Source organism: Danio rerio, chromosome 12 (assembly GCF_049306965.1).
Source record: "Danio rerio strain Tuebingen ecotype United States chromosome 12, GRCz12tu, whole genome shotgun sequence".
NCBI lineage: Eukaryota > Metazoa > Chordata > Actinopteri > Cypriniformes > Danionidae > Danio > Danio rerio.
In genome coordinates, this window is record NC_133187.1 from 4,285,001 (window position 1) to 4,297,149 (window position 12,149).

Genomic DNA, 12,149 nt, shown 5'->3' on the forward strand with positions numbered 1-12,149 from the left:
TCATTAAATGGGATTAGACCATTAGCATCTCACTCAAAATCTGAACCTTTAAAATCTTCGACTTGTTGCATTTACTGGTGGCCTTTGTCATATAAAAGAATATAAACAGCCAAAATGGATATGGTCTGTCTTTAGTTAAAGAAACGGCCCTCAAGAATACATCATGATCAGAAGTATAACAAACAGTTAAAAGTAAAATAAAGCTGTAGCGTCATGGAATGTGTAAGTGGAAAACATAAAACTGACATGAAGTATAATCCAAAAAGCATAACAAAAGCAAAATCAAACCAAAGGACAATGATTGTAATAAAGAAAATTTATTTCAAAAGCATAAAACAGAAATCTCCGTATAAACATCCATTCATGCACAAACACAAAATGAGGATGAAATGCACACACAACGGCCTTGAAACAGACGGTGCAACAACACATAAAATAACACAAACATTCCTCAAATAATTAAGACAGAATCTGTGATTTGGGTAAAAAAAAGGGAATAAGGGAGCACAGCATTTGTAAACAAAGTAACAAAATGAAAATAATACATCAAAATGAATGCTGAAATTGTAAATTTGCCAATAACTTGGACAAATATGGCTTAAGAAATTTAAATATATTGCATTTCCTTATTATTTCTGTCCCATTTTGTTCACAAATGGTCCCTTTGATAACCTTAAGATTTCAGTGAAGACTTTTTAATATTTGGTGTGTATTTTTCATTTAAAATAAAGGCACTTTGTGATCGGCGCAAGCTACATTCATCAATCCCAACATCTTCATTTCTTATGTCGTTAAATCTTTGGTTGTCAATTGGCATTTCTTTCTTACATTAGGACGATTGTCATAATGGCTTTTTATTACAGCCTATGATATGCAGAAATACAGTACTAATAAATATAAAACAACAGTGCCATGCTAACACTTAAAAAAAAAAAAAAAAGAGCTAACCTATGAAAGTCTTTAATGCGGTTTAACAATTACACGTGACTGAGCACAAAATAAAGTTTGTATTTACATGATATATGCATCTGTATTGTGTATATTTATTATATGTATATATAACTCACACACATCTATATAATATTTACATATACACTGTAAAAAGATTAGTTATACTTAGTTATACTCTTAAAAATGTGAGTAACCCTGTTACAACTTAGATCTTTTGTAATTGGTTGACAATTTTTAGGCAGTGGGTTTACTCAAGTCAAGTCAACTTATCACTTTAAAAACAAAGAGTTTACTCATTTTATTAAGTCAAGTCAACTAATCGGTTAAAAAGCAGCGGATTAACCCACTATTAAGTCAATGAATCGCTTTAAAATCAATAAGCTTACTTATTTTATTAAGTCAAGTCAAATAATCACTTCAAAAGCAACAGATTTACTCACTATTAAGTTAATGAATAGCTTTAAAATCAATAGGTTTAATCACTTAATTAAGTCAACTAATCGCTTTAAAAGCAATGGGTCTATGCAATTTAAGTAGTCAACTAATTGCTTTAAAAGTAATGGCTGTACTCACTTCATTAAGTCGAGTCAAGTAGTTGCTTTACAATCAATGGCTGTACTCACTTTAATAGGTCGAGTTAAGTAATCGCTTTACAATCAATGGGTTTACTCACTTTATTAAGTCAAGCAATCGCTTTAAAAAGAAATGAGTTTACTCACTTTATTAAGTCGAGACAACTAATCGCTTTAAAAGCAATGAGTTTACTCGTTTTATTAAGTCGGGACAACTAGTCGCTTTAAAAGTAATGGCTGTACTCACTTCATTAAGTCGAGTCAAGTAGTTGCCTTACAATCAATGGCTGTACTCACTTTAATAGGTCGAGTTAAGCAATCGCTTTACAATCAATGGCTGTACTCACTTTATTAGGTCGAGTTAAGCAATCGCTTTACAATCAATGGGTTAACTCACTTTATTAATTCGAGCCAACTAATCGCTTTAAAAGCAATGAGTTTACTCGTTTTATTAAGTCGAGACAACTAGTCGCTTTAAAAGTAATGAGTTTACTCGTTTTATTAAGTCAACTAATCGCTTTAAAAAGCAATGGCTGTACTTTAGTAAGTTAAGTTCACTAACCACTTTAAAACCAATGGGTTTACTCATTTTATTAAGTCAAGTCATTTAATCGCTTCAAAAGAAATGGCTGTACTTATTTTATTAAATTGAATCAACTAATCGCTTTACAATCAATAAATTTACTCACTTTATTATGCCGAGTCAAGTAATCTCTTTACAATCAATGGGTTTACTCAATTTATTAGGTTGAGTCAACTAATCACTTTACAAGCAATGGTTTTACTCACTTTATTAAGTCGAGTTAACAAATAACTTTAAGTCGAATCAACTAATCGCTTTAAAATCAATGAGTTTACTCACTTCATTAAGTCAACTAATCCTTTTAAAAGAAAAGCGTTTACTTCATTAAGTCAAGTCAACTAATCGCTTTAAAAAGCAAAGGATTTACTCGCTTTAAAAGTGATTATTTTACTCAACTTAAAAGCAATGGGTTTACTTACTTTTTAAAGTCAACTAATCGGTTTTTAAAGCGATGGCTGTACTTTAGTAGGTTGAGTTAAATAATCACTTTAAAAAGCAACAGATTTACTCACTATTAAGTCAACTAACCGCTTTAAAATCAATGAGTTTACTCATTTTATTAAGTCAAGTCAATTAATCGCTTTAAAAGCAATGGCTGTACTTACCTTAATAAATCGAATAAACTAATCGCTTTACAATCAATGGGTTTACTCACTTTATTGAGTCGAGTATACAAATCACTTAAAAGCAATGGCTGCACTTTAGTAGGTTTAGAAGGTTGAGTCGCTTTAAAATCGATGGGTTTACTCGTTTTATTATGTCAACTAATCGTTTTAAAAAGCAACAGATTTACTAACTATTAAGTCAACTAACCACTTTAAAATCAATGGGTTTAATCATTTTATTTAGTCCACAAATCGTTTTAAAAGGAAAAGGTTAACTTTGAGTTGAGTCAACTAATCGCTTTAAATAGCAATGGATTTACTTGATTTTAAAGTGATTGACTCGACTTAATAGTTATGGGTTAACTCAGTTCATTCATTCAACAAATCGCTTTAAAAGCAATGACTGTACTGACTTTATTAAATTGAATCAACTAATCGCTTTACAATCAATGGGTTTACTCGCTTTATTAAGTCAAGTAACCGCTTTAAAACCAGTGGGTTTACATACTTTATCAAGTCAAGTCAACTAATCATTTTAAAAGTAATGGGTTTACTCACATTTTTAAAGTAAAGACAACTAATTGCTTTTTACAGTTTATATTAATATTTAAATATAATTGTGTTATATAAAAATATTTTATATATAAATATAAAGAAACATTTTTAAACATGTACACACATATTTGTGTGCATTTATAAATACACAAAGATGCACAGTACAGTTATGTAAACGCAAACTTTCATTTTGTGTGCAATTAGTTGTGATTAATCGTTAAACGGCATTTAAAGTCTTGCATAACCGCTTCATCTAAACAGGCTAAGCCTCACTTCATAAGGATATGACCGAAACACTTGTTTACATGGTAAATATGATCAGATCATTGCCTCTAGTGCAATAACACATTCTTCTAAATACAGACAAACCCAAATTCGCCAGGCCTCAAACAGTTGTGTGTATACTGCAGAGTAAAATTAAACTGGGCCCTAAAATACAAACGTATATAATTTATAATCACCCTCATATGTAGTAATACAACAGGAAAATAGCAGATTCCCCTTTAACATTTTTTCTCTATAAAACTGTATATATTATATACTAAATGAATAACAGATCACCTATATCTCTAGTCTAAAGTTATTAAGGTTTAAATTAACATCAACATTCAATAAAGTTCACTGCTAAAGTGGCAGATCTGAACAGCATTTAGGATGGCTCGTCCGTCTGATGGAGTGAAATTGAGCATTTTGGCAAGGACACAGATATAATTCAAGCATTTGATTGTCATTTATGAGGCCTTGCCTCCTAAACCTCCAGTGAAAGGACTCTTAAAATCTCTGAATATATATTTTAGCTGCTTTTAGTGGTTCTAAAGAGTCTGAAATAATACGAAACACTGATTTCGAGAAAATGTGGTGCCTTGATTTCAATAAAATTCTACTTTTTTTAATGAGTATGCTTTTGAAAAGTAGGTAAAATGGTGGTGCTTAATATTTAAACTTCTATTGCACTTTTGGTTGAATAAGCTTGTAGTGTTGCATTTTTTGGGCAGATCTATAGTGTAAAGCACTGTATTATAATCCACATTCACAGTACGGGTGGAAAACTATTTTGCATTAAACATGCATGGCTTAACAGAAAGGCATACGATGGTTGTTGTTATTGTCTTCCCAAGATCACTTTGGTGTTACAATAAAATACAATTGCATTGTAGAAATTAAGACCCCCTTCAAAACGAAAACTCAATCAAGATTGCACAGACATGGCTTTAAAAATCACCATAACACTTATAGCTCTTGCTATTTGAGAATAAAACAAAAGTTAAAAATAATAATAATAATAATAAAACCCAGAAACTTTTACAAAAAGCACAATAATCGACTAAAGCTTTCCATTCACTGGCAACCGACTGTGATTGAGTGAGCTGAAATAAAACAGTACATAAATCTTAAAGGGGTAGTTCACCCAAAATAAAAACCGTGTCGTCTTCAGCTAACCCTCATGTTGTCCAACAACCTTAAAGGGATTGTTCGCTCAAAAATGAAAATTCTGTCATCATTTACTTTATATTATACTCGATTTGTTCAGACTTTCTTCTGCTGAACACAAAAGACAACATTTTGAAGAACGTATGAAAGCAGCAGCCTTTGACTTCCAAAGTATTCCGGTTTCTGCTATGGATGTCGAAGGATATCGATTCACGATATCCTGTTTTGTGCTCAACAAAGGAAAGAACAACTTGTTTGTGAGTAAATTAAGTTAAACTTCTCATTATCGGTTGAACTATCTCCTTAAGAGTCTGCTCGAGTGAAACACTATTTAAGATATTGGATTCTAAAATCCTGTCCCGCTAATGAAAATCCTGTAAACAAAATTTTACAAGATCAAAAAAGCTATCATTAAACAGATCCACATAAACCGAGTGCTTTAATCCAAGCGGAAAAAAAAACTCTCCGCAAGACCTGAAATTAAACAATCAACTTTAAAATTAAGCAACTTGGATTTTCATTAGGGGGACAGAAAAGAATCAGATGTCTTAAGAATATCTTCACGCGTCCTAAAGTTGAAGTCACTCTTATGGTTTGTTGTCTCAACTGAGTGCTCTAAATCAAATCAGAGAAACAATGGCATGTGCGTGCTCGCATACCTTCATTCCCTCGTCTCAAGCTATCTCCAAGGCACCATTTTTCCTTTCAAGCTCCTCCCTGAAGCGGTTCTCCTCAAAACACTCTCCCACCTGCCCTCCTCCCTGTACATGCGCTCTCTCTCCACCCGTCTCCTTCTCTCCGTCTCTCTCCTCTCCCTCATCCTCCTCCTGTGTTCCCGCACCATTCGTGGCAGGAGAACCGGCAGCTTGCTGGTTTTCTCCTTGCGGAGCAACCCGAACTCCTGCAGGCGTTTCAGGTAATTCTGCGGCAGCTCCTTCAGCACACGTTTGGCTATATGCAGCACCATGGAGTTAGCCAGGTCTGTGAGAGTGCCGAGAGGCCGACGGACAAACCTGCGCCCCATAAGGAGGATCCGAGCAAACAGAAGAGAGTGTTTGCTTTTAGCCTGATACTGCGCAGTATGGAGGCTCTTTAAAGGCACAGGGATCCTGGACTGCCGTCCTCCCCAATTGCGTCCAGCTTTGGGGAACATGTCGTAGAGGCTGCGCTCGGTCAGGCCACCCAGAACAGACTGGCAAACAGTGAAAAGCGGCTTTGGCAAGCGGAAGAGAACTCGCATCCACAGGCGATTGAGTTTGCGTGGGGTGTTCTGGAGGAAAACCCTTGCCGGCCGGACGACCAAGACCACAATAAGGTAGAGAGTGAGGAAAAGGGAAGGCGAGCTGAGAAACGATGCAGAGATCAGAGCTATGGGGACGTAATAGAGTCCCAAGCTTAAAGACAAAGCTAAACTGAACAGGCCTGAGCCCCAATATGTTAGCAAAAGGTAGGTGGAAAACGAGAGAGAGCAGCAGGAACGCAGGAATAAGTAGGAAAAGAAGAGCGCCAGGAAAGCAAGTTCCCCAGAAAGAAGGATTGAAGCAAGTGATGGAAGTGGAGGCGAACGACGCAAGGAAAGCAGAAAGATGGAAAGTAAAAGAAGCGTGAGGACGGATGGCTGCACTGCAGCGGACAGTGAAAGAACGAGGCAGATCGCATGAGAAAAGAGCGAGGGAAGGGAAGGTTGGGAAGAGGAGGATGGAGAGGGAGGTATGTAGACCGGTGGAGGCTCCAGCTCCTCTAATGTATCCGGGAAGTAGAACTCCGAGAGTTCATCTAGGTCCCGTTCAAGAGGGCGGCGCTCAAAAGAAGGGCCGGGTATTAGCTCTGACGGACAGCCATCAGCCACGCCTCTATCCTCTTCCTCAGAATCTGACTCGCTTTCGCCATCCCACTGAAGACCCTCTACTTGTCTAAGATCATTATCAATTTTGTCCTCAACCTGCTCTTCATCTGCAATTTTAGGTGATTTATCTGCACTTTCATTAACATTGTCAGCTGATTCTGCCAACTCTTCCACTTTTCCTTCACTGTCTATTACATCACATTGGTCAGTTAACGTCTCTTCAGTGTCATTTTCCTCAAGAACATTTACTTCCCTCATCTCTTGCTCAGACGTCTCTTCAACAGCACCTAAAGGCTGCATCTCATCCCCATCTATCTTTTCTCCATCCCTCTTCTCTTCATCCTGTGGCTCAACCCCTTCAATATCAAGCCCCGCCCCTTCTGTGGAATTCTCTGTGATGTCTGAGTCACTCACTCTCAGGCTCTTGGGCTGCTGGCGGACTTCAACAGCGTGCTTTTGCCGCAGCTCTTGCTCACGCCGTTTGTTATACTCCATCTGGTTGGTGAGTTCGGTCTGATGCTGTGTGCGGATCAGGTCAGCCCGTGTGCGCTGCACCAGAGCCAGCTGTCTGAACTCCAGCTCCTGAGTTGACTCATGATGGCGGAGCAACATGGCACATTCCAGGTCCTTCAATGTCTGTTTCTTGTTCAGGTCCTACGTTGAGACAAGAATAGGAAGAAAAAAAGCAGAGATGAGGGATGCTGGTCAGAAATGCACCACGCAACAGAGGTCAGCCATAAATAAGTGATTGGAATTTAATTAGATGTTTTAATTAAGTTAAAGCTCTAAATCAGGGGTGTCCAACAATGTTCCTGTGGATCTACCTGGTTGCAGAGTTTAGCTCCAACCCTGATCAACGTAACACAACTAAACCAACTAAGTAGGAATTGAAGGAGCACTTGGTAATTAAAGATAGGTGTGTTTGATCAAGGTTGCAGCTGAACTCTGCAGGAAGGTAGATCTCCAGTAACAGGGTTGGACACCCCTGCTCTAAATGGAAAGGGTTGGGGGTGTGGAAGTCATTAGCAGCCTTGGCCTAATAGTTAGATTTGTGATCGGAAGGTCGCACGTTTGAGTCCCGGCACAGACTAGGATTGTAGGTGTTGGGAGTGAATAACCAGCACTCTCAATACATTCAACACCACGGCTGAGGCAAGTCCCTTGAGCAAGGCACCGGTCCCCCAACTGCTCCCCTGGTGCACTTTCACTAACTCAGTACCTCTCTGAGCAGGTCTTGCTCCAGGTTGTGACGTGACAGCAGCATCTTCCTCTTATACTGGCGTCCCTGCAGTTCATAGTATTGCCTCTGCCTGCGCAGTAACCCTGCCTCTTCCTCTGCCTGGACCTGTTGGAGACACTCCTTCTGTTGAACAAGCCACTCCTGCTTCTCTCGTTTTGGCGTTGACTGGTTCTCATTGAGTTCCTGCAGACAGAGTGAAAATATTCAACACAACATCTGAGCGAAGCCACTGTCAATCCCCCAAAACTGGAAGCTCATCTACCTCTTTCAGTTGCTCTTTTCGCTGCCTATAGTGGCGTTTCTGAGACTCCAGCAAGCTAGTCAACTCTTTCTTCTGCTGACCCAAGATATGCTGTTGAAACTTCTTCTCTTCTGCAATAGCACCTTTTGTCTAAAGGGTAAGAAAAGAATAAGAAACAGTTTAATTTCAATGTACTACCATTTCAGCTTTCCAAAGCTCTTACATTCTATAATGGTAAGTTCAAAACAGACGCGGATGAAACATCAAGAAGCAATTAGACATCCTGCAGCGCGAATGATGTGAATCAGGCAAATGACATGGCACGAATTGCTCTAGTATGGGCCTGATTATGACCTTGAATCTGCAGGTGTCCCGAGGGGAAATCCTACTACCAACAACAGCTTAACAAACTGGGACCGGCTTAGTCGAAAGTATCACTGAAAGCGGTCGTCCTCTGGCAGCAGCTTTCAGAGGAGTTGATGAACTCACAGAGCTAGGTGCACCTCTGAAGGATCCAATGGATCCAGACACGGCACCGAATGAATCTATGAGGTTTTTCATCCTTCCTAAAGCGCTTAGGGAACAACTTTTCTCTCGATAGTCCAAGTTAGCCATTTGCAACAAAACTGGAGTCACTGGGCAGACAGATGCTCCTATCATGATGGGAATCTGCATCTATTGTAAAGTGAATTTGACGTGTGAATAAACAGAGTAAACTTTCATGCGTCTAATTACGTACGAATACCGCATTCTATTTAAGAAACTGGTGTGAACGCTACATAAGAGGTCAAATTATTTGAATCTACATAATACAATTGTAGGGGATACACTGGAAGCATGTGACGGTCATCATGAATGGATCAACATAGTCATTCAGGAACAAATGAAAAGCAGGAGCCATCAAGCACGTTCTCCACCATTTACCTCTTTCTCCAGAATGGCCTGGTGCTTCTTGCTGAGCTTGTCTGCTTCACTGCCGAAGTTATTCCTCTGCGTCTCCAGTTCTTTATCGAGCCTTAGCTGATGTTCATCCATCTCAGCCTTTAGCTTGTTCTCCAGCGCCATCAGCTGCTTCTGATGCTGCCTCCGCATGCGCTTGTATCCAGACATTTGCTCTCTCAGCGCTGAGCCTTGCTCGTGCTCCTGGATCTGACGGGTTACCAAAGAGGCCGTGCGGATGGTGGCGAAGTGGTCTCGTCCTCTGCGTCTGCGGCCCCCAGACGGGCCCTGCTGCTGCTGCTGCTGGGAGTCCATCTCTGGCTGGTAGGGGTCGTCATAGATGTTGTCATGATTCTGTGTGGGGACAGAGAGCCACAAATCAAGTAAGAATCATAAACAATAGTGATGCAATGATCTAAAACAGTGGTTACCAAACTTGTTCCTGGAGGGTCGGTGCCCTACAGATTTTAGCTCCAACTCTAATCAAACACACCAGAACAAGCTAATCAAGGCCCTACTAGGTATACTTGAAACATCCAGGCAGATGTGTTGAGGCAAGTTGGAGCTAAACCCTGCAGGGACACCAGCCCTCTAGGACCGAGATTCGTGACCCCTAATCCAAAATGTTCATGGCCAAATCTGATTTGGTCGATATTGTGTCATAGTGGGTTGTGAGGCCTTGGGAGCAGAGTCGGCATGGGGAAAACCTTCCTAACGCTTCAATTGAAAACGAATAGCGGCAACCCGGAGTTGCATGCTTTCCCTGAAATCTCTACCTGACTAATCCAACTGTATGTGTCATCTGTATACACATACACACTCAAACAAAGCCATGGACACGTACCAGTGCTTTGTGCAGCACGGAGCTGTTGGAGGTCACGGTGTGTTCGCCCTCCTGCATCATGGCCATCTCTCCGCTGTCATCTGACCCATCGGCGAGGCTGTTCACTGAGGAACTCTGGGAGCTGGCACTGATAGACATGGATGGCAATGAATGAGAGCTCTCCATGCTGTTCACGGTGCCCGTCCGCAACATGTACTGCTCCACATCCTGAAACACACAAGACTGTTTCTAAATAAAATTATGAAACACAAAGGGCTAATATATATATATATATATATATATATATATATATATATATATATATATATATATATATATATATATATATATATATATATATATATATCAAAACACTAAAGAAAAACCTCTCTACAATAGAAAACTCTCTTTTCAATAGCCTCTAAAGTTTGTATTGACTTTAAGGCAAACTAAATCAATTTGCTATTATGTCACAAACAAGTCGCTCAAGGTCAGAACAGCAGAAAAGAAAAAAGACTCCAACTACAAACGTTTGAAAACTGAGCCGACAAATGTCTGAAAGGCAGTCAATAGACAAACAATCGACCAAACCCTAAATTATACCAATTGTTTGGTGTCTGGAGCTATGTCAAAGTTGCATGAGAGAACAACACTCGCAGTGTTTAAACTGTACATGTATTGGGATTGCTACTCTAAAATAAGTTCTTTAAATATGCATCATTACATAGTGGCTGTAAAACTAAAGGCACAAATGATTTTGTAACTATTACTTTGACACATTCTGGCACATATTGATTCCTCAACAGTAGTCTCTGATTGTTCTGTGTTCGAGTCGTACATGTACGGCTGAATGCTGGTCCTCTTACTCATGTTGCTGCTCTCTGTCTGCCTGTCTGTTGTCATACACAAAGCGGGGGAGCTCTTGACTCCGCCCCCTTGTTAAGTTGGGCGGGAAGTCGAAACTAATTTTCATGTGAAGCAACACACCGCTACAACAGCGTGTACACGCCCCCAAAATAACACTTTTAACACGTTATAATAAAAAAAACTGAACTGTGTTTTGAACTGAACCTAAACTGGCACACTCAGAAGAACCACAATATTAATATTAAATCATAAAAAGGGGTAAACTAGGTGCCCTTTAAAAATATATTTATAGTGGGAGGTTATTTAAAGGTCCTGCTTAGAATTTTTTATTCAATGTTTGACAATCCTAAGCAAAACACGGAGAGAGGGTCGGACAGTGTAGCTCCTCCCCCTTTTTAAAAAAACAGCCAATAGCATTTTACTTTTTTCCCCCACTCTGCCAATGAGAGTGGTTGAGCACAAGTGCATCAAATGTAAAGCGTCTTAAAGGGGGCGGGGCATGTCAGATTCTAGCATTTGATTGGTAATGATTTGAATGGTTATGTAAATAAAACCTTTGATCCATTTAGGCCAGGGGTGTCAAACTCAATTCCTGGAGGGCCGAGGCCCTGCACAGTTTAGTTCCAACCCTGCTCCAACACACTTACCTGTAGGTTTCAAACAAGCCTGAAGGACTTAATTAGTTTGATCAGGTGTGTTTAATTAGGGTTGGAACTAAACTGTGCAGAGCTGCGGCCCTTTTGGAACTGAGTTTGACACCTGTGATGTAGGCGGAAGTGACAAATATAAGCTTTACATGTTTATATCCATTTTATATATCTCAACCCCTCCGCTTACCCCCTATGAGTTTTATTTTTATTTGATTTATTTCCATAAATTAGTGTGTGGTTAAAACAAGAACATAAATTACCTTTGCTTCTGAATACCTGCAATGTACTATACCTGGTATTATTAAATCAAATGATTACCTTAGAATTCCTTACCCGTGTCATTCATATGTCCACTGAGGCTTTTCATCAAGTCTAGACTCCTTGGATTCTATTGATGTTTCTTAAAGCTTTATTTGGAGTTTTGGAATTTTATTATTATTTTTATCTTTGTATTTATTATTTTGTATATATATTTACTTTAATATTATTATATTATTACTTTTCTGTATTTTTACTATTATCTAATTATATATATATATATACATATATATATATATATATATATATATATATATATATACACACACACACACACATACATACATACATACATACATACATACATACATATATATATACACATATACATATATATATATATATATATATATATATATATATATATATATATATATATATATATATATATATATATTAGGGATGTAACGGTATTGTAAATACCGTCATACCGCAATATTAATTTTTTTCGATATTACCGAAGTCGCATGACTCGGTAAAACTATAGGTCTTCTGAGAAAATTTGCTCAGGCGAATGAAGCGAACGGG

General features: G+C 38.6%; 1 protein-coding gene across 10 annotated transcripts in view; it reads right to left on the minus strand.

Annotated features, from left to right (window-relative positions):
• The window catches only part of taok2b (TAO kinase 2b), a 58,057-nt gene that overhangs the window by 18,565 nt on the left and 27,343 nt on the right, over positions 1 to 12,149 (minus strand). For 5 of the 10 annotated variants that reach the window (XR_012387790.1, XR_012387788.1, XR_012387789.1 and 2 more), the window contains exons 12-16: positions 9,808 to 10,014; positions 8,949 to 9,317; positions 8,046 to 8,174; positions 7,763 to 7,966; positions 6,958 to 7,197 (exon numbers count right to left, since the gene is read on the minus strand). Coding sequence is in view for 6 of the 10 variants with exons in the window: in XM_009306405.5 (XP_009304680.2) it covers positions 6,958 to 7,197; positions 7,763 to 7,966; positions 8,046 to 8,174; positions 8,949 to 9,317; positions 9,808 to 10,014 (1,149 nt within the window). In the remaining 4 variants the exon portion in view is untranslated. Of the gene's footprint in view, positions 1 to 3,454; positions 7,198 to 7,762; positions 7,967 to 8,045; positions 8,175 to 8,948; positions 9,318 to 9,807; positions 10,030 to 12,149 lie in introns of those variants that run through there. The other 5 variants (XR_012387787.1, XM_009306404.5, XM_068224693.2 and 2 more) reach the window with 3 other exon arrangements.